This window comes from Solea solea, chromosome 1 (genome assembly GCF_958295425.1).
Source record: "Solea solea chromosome 1, fSolSol10.1, whole genome shotgun sequence".
Lineage (NCBI taxonomy): Eukaryota > Metazoa > Chordata > Actinopteri > Pleuronectiformes > Soleidae > Solea > Solea solea.
The window spans coordinates 13,916,367-13,937,000 of NC_081134.1; the positions used below are offsets into that span (position 1 = coordinate 13,916,367).

General features: G+C 42.1%; 1 protein-coding gene across 3 annotated transcripts in view; it reads right to left on the reverse strand.

Moving 5' to 3' along the window:
• The window catches only part of LOC131459397 (adenylate cyclase type 1-like), a 44,275-nt gene that overhangs the window by 20,335 nt on the left and 3,306 nt on the right, over positions 1 to 20,634 (reverse strand). The window contains exons 1-4 of one of the 3 annotated variants that reach the window (XM_058629184.1): positions 11,789 to 12,905; positions 7,690 to 7,839; positions 7,313 to 7,431; positions 257 to 368 (exon numbers count right to left, since the gene is read on the reverse strand). In XM_058629184.1, the coding sequence (XP_058485167.1) occupies positions 257 to 368; positions 7,313 to 7,431; positions 7,690 to 7,839; positions 11,789 to 12,397 (990 nt within the window). In that variant the 5' untranslated portion in view covers positions 12,398 to 12,905. Of the gene's footprint in view, positions 1 to 256; positions 369 to 7,312; positions 7,432 to 7,689; positions 7,840 to 11,788; positions 12,906 to 20,634 lie in introns of those variants that run through there. The other 2 variants (XM_058629192.1, XM_058629202.1) reach the window with 2 other exon arrangements.

Consider the following 20,634-nt stretch of genomic DNA (forward strand, 5'->3'; position numbering starts at 1 on the left):
ACCGGAGTGGAGGCGAGGTTTTGCCCACGGTAAATCTGGACTAGATTAAAGAGGCCTGTCAACTCTTTCTCAAATGAAGCGCCGGATAATCACATTAAGCATCATATGGGCCTTCAGGACTCTTTGTGACATTATGCTGAGCTAGGGCCACAGTGGCATGTGCCGGCCGGCAGCCTGTGGCCAGAGCAGGACAAGCGCACGCACAACCCCAAAACTGAACGCTACCCAGGCGTATCTGATCAAGGAAGGGACTCACCGTGGCGAGCTCATCAAACTTTCCAAACAGCTCGTTGAGCAGTTTAACCAGTTCCTGCGCCGTACACTGGGAGGCCAGGCTGGTGAAACCGACTATATCTGCAAAGAGGATGCTGTCAGAGAGAGAAAGAAAAAGAAGCGAATGAGTCAATGCAGGTTATTTATAGCGCCGTGTTATACTGTATAAACGAAAAACAAGATTATTGAGTGCCTGATCAGATTAGCGCCGAGGAATTTGTTTTAAATGATATTCAGGAAGCCTCTGCCAAAGTCAATTTGAACATTCTCATTGGATAATGTGTTTGCGGCAAACTAATCAAACAGTGAAATTAATGACCTGTAGCAGGAGTTAAAAAAAGGGTGTGTGTGTGTGTGTGTGTAAGAGAGCGAGGGGGGAGAGAGAGAGAGAGAGCCTGACAGGCAGCACAGTCGAGCAGAGCAACTCAAAATAGAAATGAGAGCATTCTCACGGGGATCAGGATGGAGACACGTCCTGTTAGGAGCTGGAGAGCAGCCATTCTTAGAAATAATGCAGCCGTCAAGGTGTTGTCAACCTCTCGAGGAGAACTTGTACTATTCTCTTCAGAGAGTTGGCGTATCAGACTGAAAGTGCCTGAGGTTTAATTTTTTCTACTCATGCAGGGGAGTAATTTAGCTTATTTAAAGTGACTTGACTTTTTCATTCATAAGTGGAGGAACATATTAATACTTGTTGTCGGCCGTGTCATGCAGTTTTGGTTCTGATTGAGAGCAATTTGGTCAGAGAATGGGGCAGTGAATCATTTGAGACATAGATGTCTTTGGGTCAAGACAGTGCTGCCATTTTGGAAGTGTCAAAACTGGTATTATCTTAAATAGCCACCAGGGGACATGTAACATAATACCATCCATCCATCCACTGTCTACCAGTTTATCCTCCGCATACAGGTCACGGGGAAGCTGGTGCCAAATCCAGCTGACATTGGGTGAAATGCGGGGTACACCCTGGACCGTTCGCCAGTCTGTCTTAGAGACAAACCATTCACTCTCACACTCTGTCTCAAGTGTCCGTCTGCATGTTTTTGGAGGAAGCCGGAGTACCCGGTGTCAACCCACGTACACACACACAAACCTGGGTCTTTTTGATGCAGGGAAACATTGCTAACTGCTACGCCACAACTCCACAGGTTTTAAAAAGATGACTGTTGTTTGTATGTAAGTTTATGAGAACCGACTGCACTTGGTTTATTGTGTGTCACATTGTTATTCCTGTTTAGTTTCAGGTCCTCTTCAATACAGCATGACATGCCATATTATAAATGATGATGATGATCGGACTACCTGTTACCCATTACTTTCCATACATCCATCTTCTACCACTTTATCCTCCACATGAGGGTCGTGGGGGGGCCACTGTGCCAATCTCAGCTGACATAGGGCGATAGGCGGGGTGACACCCTGGACACCCTGGACAGATCGCCAGTCCATCACAGGGCCACATATAAAGACAACCATCCACTCTCACACCTATGGTCAATTTAGAGTGTCCAGTTTACCCAATCGCCAAATCTGCATGTCTTTGGACTGTGGGAGGAAACCAGAGCACCCAGAGCAAACCCTAAGCACACACGGGGAGAACATGCAAACTCTATGCAGAAAGACCCTTGTTCCTGGTGCTAACCACCACACCTACTGTGTGGCACTTTAGTTTCCCACATATTATTATTGGAGAGACAGCTAACAGACGGCTCAGTTGGGTTTAATAAATAACTAAACATGTATAAATAAATCGAAAAGGGACTACCTCTGAGATATGTACACACGTTTCCACTCAAAAAGTGTCAATAACTCGACATTAAACTCTACACAGAGGAGTTTCTGTGCCCTGGAGGGAAAAGGTTACTCTTGATTTCGTAATGTCTTAATTTAGAACAGTGAGGGGGATTAGCCATCGCTCTCTGACTGTCCTGAACAACTTGCATGTCTGCAGCCCTCGCGCTCATGCCAGGCTGCTGTCTTCATGTGGGCTGAAATGACGTGACAGAGTGCTGGATCTGTAAGGGGGGGAGCTGCTAAATGTCAGTTTGTTGTCTCACAGATGTCACTGTGATGAGGGGCATTGGACTTCAATCTGCCACCAACTGTGGGTATAACAAAATATTCAGTGCATTCAATTGTGTTGTGTGCTAGAGTAAACTCTTAAAGTGTAATTCACTTAAACTGTGAAAAAAAAGGGCTGATCGGAGAGCAGTAATTGTTTTTCAAGATCAGTGGCCACGATAAAAGGATTTAAAAAAAAACAAAAACAAAAAAAAAACCTTGGATAAATAGCTAATTTATTTGGAGTTATCTGCCTACACAACACATGCCCAGTTATTTAATCCCTTGAGGTAACACGAGTAATTCTGCTTCTCCACTGCTCTGCACACAAAGCCAAAACCATTTCAGTTCTTACTGTTAATTGTTTTAAACAAAGCTTCTGAAAAGTGAAACTGCTGATCAGCAACTTCACCTGCACTTCTCTGGCCTTTTGTGAATGGCTTTGAAGGACTGGAAAAACAGAAGCTGGGGGCGTAAAAAATAAACATCGCTTCACTGCTTCATTTGTAACAATCATTCATGCGTAGATTAGGTGTCATCTCAGGTTTTTTGTTTTGTTTTTTTGTCCTCAATTTGAATTACCACAGTCTTCAATTCAATGAATGTCTCACATAAAAACAACTTGAAATGTGATTATCATATTCACAGAACAGAGCAGGTCAGTGAAGAGAGAAAACTGACTGGTGGCTATTTAGAGGAGTTGACTCGTTTATTTGTGGCAAACTAGTTCAGATTCTGTGATTTATAGTCTAACACACATGTGACACATGTTTAAAACGGGAGGAACTTGGGGACAAATAAACCGGAGGACATTCTGGATCACAAAGTACAACCGATGCACCTGTGAGTGTCTGTGAACCTGACATGATGTACCACACAGAGGAGCCAATTGAGTGCCAATGCCTTGTGCGACCTCATGCGAACTTCAGCGCAGTCGGTTATTTTTGGCTGTGTTCCTCATTTCAACCACAGGTACTTCACAGCATGTGTGCTCTGCGTTCCATTCAAAGACAAGGTCAGCTTTGTAATGTACCACTGAAGACAAAGTGGGAGCAGAAACTTCAGTTTGGCGAAGAAATGATTACGGCGGCATTGTGTGTAAACTTATTCTCTGTGCCAAAAGCGGCTGGTAGAAACCAAATAATTCTCAAATGCCTGTAGGTCGATACCAAAAGGTGGCGGTAATGCAACGGTGTGATCAAATACAACAGGAGCAACTTGTTCTACCTTACATAAAAATAAAGAATCAAACGGGAGAAGCCATTCGATTTTTCAGTAACTAAGACACAAGGGATAGGGCAAGATGGAGGCAGATGATCCAGGCACAGGCAGTGGTGCAATGGTAGCGCGTCTGACACCACATCTTAAGGTTGTGTGGTCAGAGTCACAAATGATGCTACTGCGAGAGCACTCTGTTTGGGTGACACTCGTGTCAAGCTTGTATTTGTCACAAGTTTGTGTATGTAGGTTATTATATCTGCATGGGTACAGTTGTGTTAAGAATATTTTCGCAGCCACAGCTGTAAGTCACTGCAGCCTCTACTCACGACTCACGGGTCAAGACCTCAATCCCAAACTCAAGCTGCTGACTCATTAAACTCAATGCCAGACAAATCTCCGCACTTAACATTTAAAAGCCATGCATGATTGTTCCTCTGGTAACTAGAACTTATCTAATATCTAATATTGTCTAATTCAAACTCCCTCAAACTCTCATTCAGAATGTCCTCTCCAACGGCACATATTTGAGGAAAGTTATTCCCCCATTGATGATGATCTCCCCTTTCCCTCTGTGGGAGGCATTACCGCCAGCTAATTTGGCAAATGTGATTCGAATTTAATCACATAGCAGAGGACACGAGCCATGTGGCAACTGATAGGTTAAGTTTTGGATGGGTCCCTGTGGAGCTGCAGTGTGTGGGCAGAGGATGTGCTGATGTCTGGACAATAAATGTGGGTAACACAGAGGAGAATGCAAGGTGCCAACTACATTTTACATTGCAAGATGAATGAGCATCTATGAACGCCAGAGAGTCAGTCGATCAGTTTTTTGCAGGTACAGTTGACCGATAACTAAATTGTATAAATCCCCTACTGTGTCCAAGAGATGTTCCAAATTATCCTCACAGGATTTTCAATTTGTGTCATCTTCAAACTAATTCAGTGTTTTGGAAACCTCACATTTATCATGAATATACAATATAAAAAACAAAGGTCCCAACCCTGAGCCCTGGGGAACCCCACACTCAACATTTAGCAATGTGATTTGATTTCTTAAGATTGTTTTCCATTCTTTGGTAACTGATCAGCTAAAGATCAGAGTACTAGAAGAGACTAAATCACGAATCACTAAACAGTTTAGGTCCAGAATACATTATTGACATATTAAAAAGAATATACACCTCACAGTGCTCTGAGATCTACTGATTCAGGTCAGGTAGTCGAGCCCAGATTTCAAACTAAATGTGGCGAAGCAGCATTTAGTTGTTATGCTGCACACAAGTGGAGCAAACTACAAACCACTTCTTTTCTCATATGCTTATGATTGAGCGCTTTCGAAGCATTTTACATTTTAATCTACTGCACTTGACATTCTTCTAACAATTTATTTATTCATTTTAGAGTGAATTATTGTTTTTTTTATATTTACAAAAGTAGACATAATGAAAATGTGTGTGACTTAAACACGGTATAAAACAGTGCAGGCTCATAATAATCAATGTTTTCACGTTATGAATTATAGGAATAATAAAAATGCTTTATCAATTAAACAATTATATCTTTGGCAGTGTAAAAAGGGGAAAGTCAATATCAGCATGGGGTTCTGGGATTTTTAATATTACCCATTCTGTATCTTGTTAAACAAACCTCAGATTTGACACTTTGGAGCCATATTCCTTTCTTACTGACTGATTGCTACAATATCTCCGAGGCTGGAATGTTAATCAGATCAAACACTGCCCACAGCCTCAGAACATAATGAAGTAAACCCTGCGTAAACTGTGCACTGTTTACTTTCTAATTACAGTCCAGCCCAATCACATAAATCACATCTGCATCCAGTCCAGATCACGCTCAAAGGGTGGCGCTATCTGAAAGAGTCTGAGGCACAAAGGCAATCAGCGGAGCTCCACCGAGAGGTGTCCATATTTAAACACTGCACGTAAACACACACACACACACACACACACACACACACACACAAACATCTGTGCAGCTACTCTTCTGAGGACACTGCATTGACTTCCCCTCATTTGGACAGAGTGAATAGATGGACTAGTGACCTGTCTATGTTTATGGTGTACTCTGTCTTTCGACCTATGTCAGCTGGGATTGGCTCCAGATTTAGAGCCCCCCCCCCCCCCCATGTGGTGGATAAAGCCGTAGACAATGAATGAATGAATGGATAATGTGGCTTTCCACCATTGTGCTGGTTTGCTGCACATCCAAAAAAATGTGTGTCCTTTTTTTTTTTTTTGCCTCCATACTTGCCCTTCCTGACCCACATAGAACGATTCTTTCTCCATGTGGAGGTGGAAGGTTTATGACCACTCTCCACATGACAAGCTGTCCTTGCTGGGCGCCATGAATGCAAGTAGCAGATATATTTTGTCCCGAATCCTGCCAGGATTTGATTTGATATTCTAAAAGGCTCTTCCCAAGGTGGACTGCCAAGGCCAAGGAAGATATAAGATGTGATGTTGATAAAAAAAACAAACACAAAAAAAAACATGTGGCCAAATGTTAAATCACAATGAAAAGACATATAAAACATAAACGTAGATTGCTGCATTGATGATTAATTCTTGGTACAAAATACAATAAATGATACAGTCACTAGTCAACTTTAAAGATAACGTGTGTCGTATGTAATTCTCGCTGTAGTATTTTGTAGAGTGACAGTGTTTGCTTCCAGAGTGAGACTTTAATTTGCTTATTTTGAGCCATGTACAATGTGTTTTTTTTATATATGTAACAAAACTGGAATGCTTAACCCTATCCTTAACTTAAGTGCAATTCAAATGTTAGCCCTAAACTTAACCAGTTCCTCAGAAATGACATCCTGCCCAATTAGCTCCAGGTTTTGAGGACTTCTGGTCCAGATAAGGTCAATGTTTAGGTCCTAAAGAGGTAACAAATACAATTGTACATACACACACACACACACACACACACACACACACACACCCAGCATTATGCAACACAAATTTTGTCTCCATTGCATTTAATCCCCTGTAGCAACTTAATCCTGGGGCTAAGCAAACTCTCCTGCTCAAGCCTCCCTGCTGCTCTGAGAACACAGAGGAAAGGAAAGGAAAGGAAACAAGGAAGATTCAGTAATGCAGAAAGTGACTCCACGTAATGGTTGTGATGATAAGAAAAGTTGTTGTTTTTTAGTGACTTTGAAATTTTGGACCTGTGAACGTCATGTTGTCATAGGTTACCGTTTAAATTTCTCTGACAAACATCCAAAAAAGTTACAGTTTTGCAGGTCAAAAACTGAATATCAGCAAAACAGAGTGTGTGTGGAGCTCACTGTCACACAGAATGCATTCAGTGACCGCAGTTACCAAAATTCACAGACTCTGTTCTTTACCACCTGCAAAACATTATACTTATAGCAGCACTTTTTTTTTCTCAAATGCAGACAAACTTTGTTCAAAACACAAGGAAAACGGAACAGTGGAAACATTGTGCATTTCTGCTGCAGCCATATTGAAACCTACAGAAAATAATTTGACATGCTTTTAGCGGTTTGTATTCTTACCCTGTAGTTTCTTGCGTTTTCTTTTTACTTACAGTAAAATGTTTGGAAAACAGAGATCTAACTGCATTGCGGATTCATTCTTGTACACATAGGTATTAATTTAGTATACTCAATAAAGTGCAAATATCTAATTCCATCATGAAATGGGTTCCTGTTTTTGGATAACGTTGGTTCTCAATACAGTATATCGGGTTGATGTGAGGATCCTACCTGACATTGTCATGGCGCTGGATGTAGATTTTGTGAAAGATCCTTTCTGGGGGCTTCAGGAAATCCTCTTTCATCTCCATAGCTACGTTCCTGGGCAACAGACTCATTAGCAGGCGCTCCTGAGTGAGTGTGTGTGTGTGTGTGTGTGTGTGTTACAGAGAAAGGGAAAGGGAAAGATAAAGTAAGTTTAAATAGGATAGATATCACAAATGTGCGAGACAGAAAGGTATGAAATTAAACAGAAACGAATAACGTGTCAAAATGACTCACAGCACCAGAGCAGGTGGGGGGTGGGGGTGGGGGTGTGTGTGGGGTGGGGGCGACACACATCTAATTTTACCCACAGATTCACCAGTGTACAGTACACTTCCCTGTACCTGCTTCTCATTCTCGTCCTCCATACGGAGTCGCTCCTCGATGCAGTTGCGAGCCTGCAGGAAGGCCTTCCTCTGGGCTCGCTCTGTCAGGATGCGCACAAACAGCCCTGACAGGTTGACACTTGTGAACAGCACTGTGTTGGCAACCAACTGCAAACAGGGAAGAAGAAAAAAAAAAGAAGCACCACCATGTGGTTTAAATTCTTTACTAAAGTTGTTTAAAACACACACAATGTACTGTAGCAGTTGTGGCATGGTTGCTGCAATGGGTTTTTTTTTTCTATGTCCCTATAAATACAACATAACTAGTCAAATCAGGATACATTTAATGTTCTACATGTGTACGCCAAAGGCTATGCCTTTGTTATTGCCAGCAATTGTCAAAATTGATCTCTGTGGGGGAGTTTAAGTCGGTTTTGAGGGATGGAGAGGGGAAACTCCCTCGGTGGATGTGACTGCTTCTAAGATCGTTTTAGAAACTGCACCTGTATCATAATTGGTTTTGTCCTTGAATGCTGCGTTTAATTCATTTGCTATGTGTCTGTTTGTGTTAATGTAACGTGTGACCATGTTGCTGTGCTGCCTTCTTGGCCAGGTCACGCTTGGAAAAGAGATTTTTAATCTCAGTGAAGCTTTTTACCTGGTTAAATAAAATCATGTATATTATAAAACACATCCATATGTATGTAGAGTATGTAAGACACAGTATGCACACGTTTGCAAGTGTAGGTGAAATGAAATGCCCTGAAAATAGAATTCAGTGAACAACACTGAACTTGCAAATGTGTAAGTGTTAAAGTAACACTAAAACAGTAACTTGAAGAAAAATTATGGCCAAGACTGAGTACATTCTGGAGTAGTGTTAAATTGAACCCTTTTTCAGTGTTAAAGTAGCACAAAGGAGTTACATTTGACACTATTCAAATGTGTATTTAAATCGTTTAGTGTTAAAAGAGGTACATTTAACACTAATCCAGAGCCTCTCTCTGTTTTCTTAATGATTAATTACATAGTTTTGGATCAGGGAGACAGACTGATATATACAATTGCTTGACATGTGCCTATATGAATCTGTTTTGTATCAATCACGTCAAGTACAAACTCACCCATGATGAAGTATTGCGTGTAGGGAACTGTTCTAATTGCAGGGTTTTTTTTTTTACTGTGGATTCCAACATGTGGAGTAAAATGCATCAAGCCTACATCAGGCCTGACAAACTTCAGAGAGGTGAGCGTGCGGTGGGACATGTTGTTTATCTGGTTTATGTGTCGGTGACATTAAAACTGAGAATCGGTGCTCTGGTTCATCCATCATGTCGGATGCACAGCAGCATGACTCCCTCAACCTTGTGCAGGGCAAACAGAAAATAAAGAGCTCTTTTTCAACTTGACTGCGGGTTGACTTGTTATGTATTTGTTCCCAAACCAAACAAGGTCCCGTGTTCAACCTCTAGCATGCACACAAACAAGCAATAATTATATTCTTTTCATATCTTATCATGAGCAGTTCCCCCAGTAACCTCATGAGAAGTGACCCTTACTTCTACAGAATATGGCCAACTTTCACTTCATGGCATTCATATTCCAGGGAGCATCACAGACACGCTGCCATAATATTTTATATACACAATAATTCTCACATTTCACTAACATCTCATGCATGCTTCCCAGTCCAGTGGACAACAGGACGCCTTGGAAGAAGCGTACTCAGCAGGGCAGCAGTCAGGTATTGTGCTTGTCAGACGTTTGGGCACGCGGCGACATCTCCGAATAACACTCGAGTTACTTTGTAGCCTCCAGTTAGTAAATGCAGACATTTCAGTCGAGTGGAGTAGCACGCTCACTCCTCTGCTTATCTGCTGTGGTAACCCAGTTTCCCTTCAGATAGCAATCGTTGACCTTGTTGCGCCGTGTTCGTTCCTGGAGCTATCGCACCCAAGTGTGGTAAGACGAGCCCTTCACGCGGTGAGGAAATTACAACCGCTCGGTGCAATAACTTTTAGCATACAAGGCACGTTCACACTGCACTGTCCAACTCAACGACTCTCTCGACCGGTGTCAGCCTCAGAGTTCTTCCCACTAGATAGTCAGCTGAATTGAACTAGTCCAGTCGCCCACAGTTAACTACTGAAGAACATTATGACCTGGATGACTGAGAACCTTCACATGCACAGCATCACTTTAGTATTTGAAATTGAAGGTCTTATCACTCTTACTAGAGGTCGGCAACATAAAAGCAAACTCCCTAAACTGGACAACAACGTTTTTGACCATATTGTCCAACTATATGGAGATGTGGGCAATTTCTAAAACATAGCTGTAGCAGAGGAAGGCCGGATGCCGTATATGACAACTTTGTACCATCCTTTTCTTCCAAGTTCTACTTTACCTTCACTTCAATAATACGTTGTTACAACCCGGATTGAGCCATGAATGCACCGTATCCTGGGACCTACAGTATAGGTGGGTGGTGGGTATGAGCGCTCCTGGGCCACACAGGATCATACCACGCCGCTCATCGCTAAGCTTAATGTGTTAAGTTTCTCTGCTAGTGCAGCTAATACAGTCCTTTACGCGGCCATGCGGGTTATCTCGTTGCCTGCATACGGACAAAAAAACAATCTCCCCGGCAAATAACTGTCATCATCTGAGGTAGTGATGAACTGATCAAATCTTGTTTTCACTTCGGTCAAATGCACAATCTTCATGTTGTGTGGAGGCAGCGATGTTCCATTACCAAGGGGAGGGTTTGACTGATGTGACATATCATCCCTCCTCACACCTACTGACAGTCAGGAATGTGTGTGTCTATGTGTGACTTCATGGAAACATGGAAACAGGTATAAAGATATAAATGCACAGATTTGTGGACCAGTTTCCAATTCAGCTCTCCAATGACATGCATCACTTTGCCCTCTATTTCATGACTAAAGCATAGTCTGTGTGTGTGTGTATATGTGTGTGTGTGCCCCCTTCTGTTTTGCTCTACTTCTGGTGCTAGCAGGATGTCACACATGGCTCTTCATTGCTAGCCTGTTCCTCCAGGCCTGAATCATATCCCCAGGGAAACAGCCATGGGCAGAGAGAACTTTGAGTGTTTTATCATCTTTCTTTATCTATATTCATTTTTTTCCTGGGCGTTTAGATATGCACCAATTATAGCGACGGCCTATAGAGTGTCGAAACCATAAATTGAAGACATGTCTCCTTTTGTACATTTCTCTTGAGCAGCGTGGCGCTCGTGCCAGTAATCGCCGGTGTTGATGAGCGTTTCTGAACATGCAACAATGATTTTAACTGTTTTAAGTGGAATTAATGCACATACTCATCATAAAAGGAAGTGTTTTAATTTGTTTGGTTTACGACCAACCATTATTTGTAGATATTGGCATTTTTGCAACCTTTGTGGCTTTTTTAAATGGCAAATTCAATAAATCCTGTCAATTAGGACTGAACATGGGGAAAATATCTAATTGTGATTTTTCTGACTTACATTCGCATTGATTTTGTGTCATTATGTAAAGTTGGGGCTTTGAACTTGAATTTGAAATGTTAAAATGAGTTGTCATGTAGTGTCACTGCACATCACGCAACATCAAAACATGTAAAACTCTACATCTCAATATATTAATCGTTTTGACCACATGAGGGTGTTTTTTTTAATTTGCATAACAGACAGAACAATCGAAAATAGAAAAAGTGCAACCTTTGTGATTTGCCAATCGTGTTCTTTTTCAAACTGTGATACTGATTTGAAAACAATTAAAATGTTTCCTCACACAATTTTTAGACTTAGGGAAAAAGTATTGAAGCAGAAATGGATTATCTCCAAGGCTTTCTTATGGCTCACAGTTCTACTGACCCAGTTGGGGCTGATTTGGAACAAGTAGTGACAGAAATACATTTTTAAAGAATTTGATCAAAGCCTGAACAAATACCCTGAAGTCTGACCACATGGAGCTGTCCTTGGTGCTGAACTGAGGTCTCGAAAGGCTGGGTTTGACTGCACGAGCCCGCACATACTATTAAATTATGATAATAACAGCAGGCCTAAGGAAAAGTATGGGTGTAACATAACCAGTGTGCAGCATACACGTACCGTTCTCCATAGTCTCTGTGTTTTCACTGTGACTGAAGTGGCTGTCACAATCAAATGCGAGATGGACACCATTATTCCAAACACAACAGCCAGGAGTGTCCGCACAGGCAGGAGCGCATAGGCGACGAAGGTGACCAGGATGAGCTGCCACATGCCTTGCTCCGGGGAGGTCGGGGGCTCCATGCCCATTGCGCCCAGGGAGAAGGGACAACAGAGGAAGGAGAAAGTGAAGCCGAAGAGCAGCGTCAGGTTGACAATCTGCTGGAGCTGAGTCACTTGCAGGTACTTGACATTAGTTACGATGAACAGGGAGACGAAGATGACACAGTGCACCGGGTGGGACCCTTTGGAGATGGTGAGACTGGGGCCGGACAGCAACTCCTCCACGGCCAGTGTCGAGGACATGAAGATGAGCACGGCCAGCGCTTTGAGCGTGGACGTCTGCTCCAGCTTAAGGTTGTAGTTCTGGAAGAGGGACTCGAGCTCCTTGCAGTCGAACTCGTCCTCGCACGCGATGGTGTTCAAGGGGACACCCGGAGGACAGTGACTTCTCTTCCGCCTGGTTTTGACTTTCTGAAACGGTATTTCCTCCATGTCAGTGCCATTCATAAACTGAATACCTGCTCACAGCGGAGGGCAGGCGGGGAACAGCGCGTCCCACACCGACGCAGACAGGAACCGACCGTGGAAGACGCGCACAGCGGGGCTGGACGAGGCAGAGCGTCCCAGACCGCGGAGACTGGCCGGTGGCCACAGACGCACTCCACGCACACTATCCACAGGTTGGATTGTGTTGCTCGGCGAGATCAGTCACCGAAGAAACAGTCATGTCTCTGCTGTGTTTGCTCGCGAGCGGTAAACAAATATTGTTGCCAAAAAAAATAATAACGATGCATTCGCTCGCGCGCCACATGAGAAGCAGCGCACACAACGTCTAGTTCAGCTGGTAACAGATTTTTTTTTTCTTTTTTTTTTCTCTGCTGGGCTCAGATAGGATCACGCCTGCGCATTATGAGTTGAAGATAAGACCGGTCTCAGCTTCTCAACACAGTCAAGACGATTTGACTGGTGCGGGTTCTGAGCGTCACTCCCTCACTCACTCACTCACCAACCTGACAGAACAGTAGTACCTATACTGTATACATGCATCATCCATAATAACAAGGCCCTTCTTATTTTCCTCCTACACATGACATGTTTCCTTCACCACATCCTGTGCAATCTAATTTTTTACATGTCATTCATTTGTGCTCTTCCTTATCCTTCCTCCACACACACACACACACACACACACACACACACGGAATCCCATTCATTTGGGCAGCCTAATTATAAACTAATCCCCAACCTTAACTTAACCACAATTCACGTGTTTTCTCTTACTATAACCAGGGCTTCAAAAATCAGGTTCTGCCTCATTAGGGCCAGGCTTTTTGTCCCCATGAGAACTGCTGGTCCTGAAAAAGTAAAAAAAAATCAAAAAGAATCAGTGTTTCTACCAGAATATATACAGTACAGCATTGTTAGTGAGGGCACTCATAGACATAAATTCCCTAGCCCATTACCCTCACAACCAAAAGCCTAACCCTAACCCTCTAACCATTAGAAAAACCAAGTCTTAACAATCACAAAGGGTCAAAATGTCCTCACAAAGATAGCTATGAATCAAAATTGATCCTCGCAGACAACTAAATGCCCAAATATTCCATAGCAAGTTAAAACCATAACCTTACCCTTACTCACATCTTACCTTTAACTCTAACCAATTCAGGTTTGTGTTGCTGGTTTGGTGTATCACTGTTTTTACACCATGACTCATGAGATAATTCTATAGCATGTATAGCAGCTGCACTGCAGACACTGGCATGCTTGCATACCATCATCATATCCATCATATGACTTCCTTGGTCCCAATAAAGGGAACCACCTTCACGACCAGCGCTCTCTTGGCATTCAGGGGAGGCTGTCACATTCATTACCAGGGAAAGATTAGTCATCTGTCTCAGGCTGCCATTGCCATGACCCGTCAGTGCCAGGGTGGGTGTAAGAAAGTGACGGATGGATGGTCCATGCCAAAGTCCAGCACTTGACCATGCTACCAATCAACACTCACACGTCTCCCTCTCTCTCTCTCTTAATATTCAGCTCTCACTGATCTTACATCGGTGTGACAGGTAAACAAAGAGAGAGAGAGACAAATGGATGGACCGTTCCATGGAAATAGGAACGCGTCATAAAAGCACAACGTGGCACAAAATTCTGAGCCAAAAAGAAACAAAGAAAACAGAAGCATTGCTTTGTAAAAAAAAAAGAGATAAATCACTCGTCTGAATGTGCAGCTAACAAGGTGACAAAGCTTTGCAAATGTTATTATTATTATTGTTATTATTATTATTATTATTATTATTATTATTATTAACAACAACAACAACAACAACAACAACAATAATAAATATAATAATAATAATTATAATTATAACCATTGGATTTTCAGTACTCTGCCAGAAAGAAAACAAAAACAAGAAAACACTCATGTTGGCCTTTGGGAAATCGAAGCCCTTCTTGAATCATTAAAAAACAAATAATATGTCTATTATGTTTCCATTGGAAAATACAAAACACTAATGCAACGAAAATTGCATGAAAGGAAACTTAATTTTGTTCTCCTACTCTTCCGTAAAACGTGTATTGATACATTTGTAGTCTAGCACACGCATGTGGAGTTGGACAAATCAAGACTATTAACTGATAACTGCAAAATACTCGCCGTGCCTCTCTCATTGATTTGTCGGGATATACTGTAGCTCTGTCTGTGTATGTTTATCCAACACTGGCCCCTGCCTCACCCTCTCGTCTGCCTTCCAGTCTCACTCCTCTGTCTTATCTCTCCCTGCTCCTCTGAGAGAAAGATGTGGGACACAGGATATAGGACACATCGCTGTCTGTCTTATCTACAAGTTTTTTTTTTACTCTTGTTACTTTTTTATTAACTGAGACACAAACACTAACGCGTCAATGTGGTCTGTCTGTCAGTGACAGGGAGACCGTGACAGGGCTCTCGCAAATGTAATATGCAAATGGGAAACAAACAAAAAAAAAACAAGGCTGTCATTGTTGCTGCAAAGTGTCATTAATCTGCTGTTGATTTTCTGTCACCGCCCTTAATCAATATTTCAATATTTCTTGTGTTACAGTTGCTCAATTAATCTCAGTAATTACAGCTGTGGTTTGCAGTTTCATAACACATCTCGCATTTCTTTGATGTAAATGTCAAAATATGCATTCCGACGAGATTGAGATCTGACATTCAATTTGCCATTTATGTATCTACACATGCAGATTTCTAGGTTGTTCTTTTAAACGGCCAGTGACTGACAGTTGATTTCTTCATTTGAGTAAAAGGGTGTGTCATATTTTTCACTGGACTGTCTTGGCCTGTTATTGGCCAGGAAGCCTGCGGGATGAAAGCCAATGGCATTGTATGGTATAAAAGTGTTATTCCATCTGCTTTTGATGGCTTCAGGTAAGTGTGTGGTCACACTCTGCCAGGCCTCATATTCTGAGAACAAAGAGAGGTCTTATGGGAGTTCACACTGCAAAGCTGCACGCCAAGGGCATCGGACAAGGAGACAGCATCCTGTGTCCTGCTGCATTCCTCCCCCCCTAATAAAAAACCAACAACAAATTACATAGATATATATATATTTTTTTTAAATGTCTTCTTATTTCTGTCCCTTATTCTTCCACAGCACAGATGGAAAGTCCTGAAACAGCTGAGCGTCACAAACAACTATGTCAAACAGCTCATTATGTGTTTGGCATATTTACATTGCAAAACTGTTATTTGAATGTCAGCTTGATGACTAAAGACTTTTTGTTTTTAGAGCAATTAAAATCTTCACCACCACGTGTTATTTGCATAACAGCTTTTTACAAAAGCTCATCTATAGCAGAAAAGGGGAATCTTAGCAACTTTAAACGGAGCAGTGAGAAATGTCACATTCTGAAGATTATTTCAACAGCCTTTAATTTCCCCATACGGCACATTAGTTCTGAATCTGGAAACATAAAGCTCGCAAATCATGAGGGATGAAAAGGAAATAATAATAAAAAAAAAAAAAAACAGAACAAATAAAAATAGGTAATGTTGAGAGTTGCTGCCTCAGTTAAAACAGTGCGTTACATTTGCTGTCATCAGGTAATCATTTTGTAAAAGTAAGACCACATCCGAGAAGTACTACCAGTGCCCAGATGTGGTTAAAGCACTGCAGGTTTCACAAACACAGACACATTGGCTCAACACCAGCAAATGAAACAGCCAAGAAAGGCCCAGGAGAGACTGGCAATGCATGTTGTGAATGAGCTAATGTCAGCCTTAATTAAAATGTGCTAAGACAAGGAAAAAAAAAAGAAAACACCTTTTCTGATGATTGTCAGTCAGGTGTGCAGAATCCTCTGAGAAACAGCTGCACAACGGAAGGGAGAAAAAAAAAAAGAAAAGGAAAAGGCGAAACCATGCCAACTCTCTGAGAATAAGAGCTCGATATGCATGATATTTTTGTAACGTTACTCTCACAACTTTTCCCTTTTACTGATGAAATAGAATAGAATAGAGAGAGAATAGAGAACAGAGGGCATGAATCAAATGTGACCAAAAGTCATCTATATTTCACATAAACTTAAAGGAAATGAGTCCAAATCCAGCCTTGAGCAGGAACCTCACAACTCCATTTGTCAGGTCTGAAAACATAATCCACACATAATAACCAAATCAAAGCCGGACTCGGGGAAAAAAATCCACCAGCTTATCCTTCATTCAGCACAGGGAGTGATTGGTCGCCTCTCCAAACACATAGTATACACTCGCAAGAGATAAATGTTATGAATCCATGATGCAGAAGCAGTTCATACACAAGGTCACTGAACAGAGCTTGACTGTATTGGGGAAAAGATAAATACTTTTATTGTGGGACAAACGTATTCTTGCCATAGCTGCTTCTCATGAGATAACATCGAAAAAATGCAAAAAACTATTCTCATTCTCAGGTGCTTTAAGTATACTATGTCAGTTCGCTTTTATTATATAACACAGAAATATACTGCATGTATGTTTCAGTTTGTGATCTGCATTAATATGTAGGAAACACAATAAATTAGAAATTACATTTTGGTATCATCAGCCTCATCCCTAGCCAGCGGGCTAACAGAATTCAGGGTTGAGAGTGAGCAAAGAGGTGGTTTACCGACGAGACCACATTAAAGGTCAAGTGTGTAGTGACATCTAACAGTAAGACTGCGGATTGTTACAAATGCTCTTCGTTGACTCACCACTCCCTTTCTCCCACGTGCACCATGGAACTCGCAGAGAAGATGTCGTAACACGTTGTGTTACGATGCGTTGCGATACGATGCCATACAATGTGATTCGAAACACGATACCAATAATATCACGATACAATGATTCTTTCATATAGACAATCAAGTGAAAAGTGAAAAGCTAAAAGAGCAGGATTTCTCTATTTATTCACAACATAGAGAACAAAGTGCGTAAAGTCTATGTATTGAACATGTAGTGAACCTGGCAGTGACAATTTACTTTAGAGTGCCACAATGTGTGAGTTAAAAATATCGATATTTGCCAATTATATCAATTATTGTCCCGCATGAAGAAGGACATCAAACTTCGGGGTCAATTTCTGCCAACAAACCCTCCTGAATTTTACACTGCTCCCTTGAGGGGCTTTTGTACACTGGGGCGCTGTGACGAAAGAATTTCCCGCAAGGGATTAATAAAGTATATTCTATTCTATTCTATTCTATTCAATAAATATAAATGAGATTTGAATCCCATAAATATGGCAAAATATTTTATGCCGACCTTTTGTACTTGCCGTCAACATTAACTGCCTTGCAACTGACATCTTCAGCAAAAGCCTGGAGTAATATCTGAAAAATGTACAGATTTAAAACTTGGGTTGCTTGGCAAGAATTGTTCACTGGAACACATTGAGCGTTACCATCAAATATGAGGCTAATCAGTTTGTTTCCTTGAATGGTACACATGATATTATAGCCCGTCTTCTCATATGACAGCTTGTTGATTGCAACCTTTTGCTTGTCATTCTTCATATGTGAGCGACTCAGATCGACCTTCCAATCTCAGCATTGCTAAAATAAGCCCAACAGCAGTTTATGGTCACATTTATTTAAATTGTATTTAATGGATAATAACAAGCGAGGACATGTGACAGCAGCTACTCACTCAAACAGATTGGGGCTATGCTATTTGAAAGTGTTGTTCTTTTGCACCTGAACATACCATAGAAACACTGGAAAATGAAGAAGCAGCAAATTCACGTGCTTGTTTGTGGTAAGAAAAAAAAAAAAGAAAAAAGAAAAGAGTCACAACTACATCTGTGTCTGTCTCTGCAAGCTTAGGCTGGATCAATAGCCATCAGGTGCATGAGATTCAAGTGCAGCTCTCTCACATGGTAAAATCCTCTTAACGCTTCTGATAGTTCAAGTAATCTGGGGAGAGGCGGGGAGGGAGAGTGTGTGCATGCGTGGCGCGTTTCTAAGCGTGCGTTTGCATTCAGTACGTGTGCCGAAACTGTGTCCCCTCCCACAAGAGCTGTCATCCCACAGTGTCACCTGGCCCGCTGAATCTGAATGCTTGTCATGTTCAGAGTGACACAGCTAAGGGAGCGGGGAGAGAAATGTGGTCATTTTAAAATCGCTGACGTAGACCAAACTATGTCACGCGCTGCACATTCAGTGACTGAAAGGGCGCTCTACCCTCTGGATTCTGACCCCCTTTAACATCTGGCATTAAAATGCGTTTCCTGTGATCGCGTCTGACCACTTGTAAGTCTGCCAAATGACCTTGGGAGGTGGGTCGAAGACGCATTGTGACCAGATTAGAAAGCAGTGTAAATTCATTGCAATGAATCTCCGATGGGGCCACGCGGTTGGTGTAGTGGTTAGCACTCTTGGCCTTGCAGCAAGAAGACACGGGTTCGCGGCTCGTCGGAACAAGGGCCTTTCTACATGGAGTTTGAATGTTCTCCCTGTGTGTGTGTGTGTGTATGGGTTTAATCTGGGTTCTCCAGTTCTCTCCCACAGTCCAAAAACCATTCAATATGGGGATTAGGTAAATTGGATGGACTGGCAACCTGTCCAATGTGGATCCCACCTATCGCCCTATGTCAGCTGAGATTGGCACAACACTCCCCGCAACCCTCATGTGGAGGTTAAAGTGGTAAAGGATGGATGGATGGGGTCTCTGATGCAGCACCAGTGTGTCTCCCCTCACAACAACTTTGTGATTGGAAATACGTTACCGAGCACAGCTAACGTGAAAGCGGCGACAAAACTCTTTAGTCACTTCAGGCGACGGTAGCTCAGTGGTAGAGCCAGTTGTCTTTCAACTCAATAGGTCATGGGTTCGATTCACGGCGCCACTAGACACTAGGCAAGACACTTAACCCCAAGCTGCTCCAGACGGCTGTACCGGCAGCGTGTGAATGGCTATGAAAAATGCGCCGCACATAGATGCGCTGTACAAAAGTGTGACGGAATAGCAAAACTGTATTGTAAAGCAGCTTTGAGAGTTCATCAAGACTATAATAGGGCTATATAAATACAGACTGTTTACCATTCCGCTTTTGACTTTTTCCCCTGCCTAGAAAAGCAAAGAGGAGTCCATGCTGCTGGAAATCTTTTGCAATCTGTGGTGAAGCGCTTTCTGATGCTCGGTGTAAATGGGGCCATTGTGTTTCTCAGTATAATATAAAGTGCATCAGACGGAGCAAAACAGCTACAAAAGAATGACTGAAGTAACAAAGAAGTGTCGAAAAAAGTTACACAGTGTAGCTTTAAGTCTTATGGAGCCTGACGACAGATATAATATAGTACAATGAATCTCTAGAGAGTCAGGACACTCTACATGTCTCGGCAGGTTAAAACCTGACGTGAATATACTATTGTATGTGTTTATCACAATAAAGCTCCTACTGTATTTAGTTCAAGTGAAATAAGACGGTGATTAGGGTAGAAATCAGGGGGGGAGTGAGAGCTGGAGGCAGATGGAGGTGGTGATGCTGCTCAACAGACACCGAGATGATGAATATTGAGCGGGTCAGAAACAGGCGAAAACAGAGCAGGCCGACGGGAGGCCTGACTGAGGAGAGACTCAGCAACATTTGGAAAGGCGCGATATTGAATAGGAGCTGGATATTGAATTTCAACGACACAAATAAGATTCAGGACAACATCATATGCTGTCTGTATGATGCTAAATAATTCTAAGGGTGTAGTGAGCACGGTGATCAATAACCACAGGAAAGTGGCCACTAGCCTTGATCCTAATTAGTGTAGGGTTAGAGCAGATTAGTTCGCACCTGAGCCCCTATCTCGGCTTTTCTTCAACAACAACTCCTTTACAATTGGACCAAGAGACACGGCAGCATCAGCAAAATGTAGTGCTGTTCTCTGGAATGGGGGGGAATAGACTGACTTAAAACTGTTGTTTTTAATTTACTAAAACAAAGCCACAATGAATATAGAAATTACACTGTACGGTGGGAGGGAACAAGTTGATTTTTAAAGCGAGACGTGGGGAGGGTGATGACTGACACTGTTGCCAAGTAATTATGTTCGTCGTGGCAAATGATGAGGGGATTAATGGTAAACCTTTATTAACAAAGCCAAGACTGTTTAAAACACAGAGTTCAGAGAAAGGTCAGGAACAGGGGACCGTGAGGAGATTAGTGCATGTGTGTGTGTGTGTGTGTGTGTGTGTGTATACACTGTTCTGTTGTGTGTGTTGTGATTTGAAAGTTGCTATA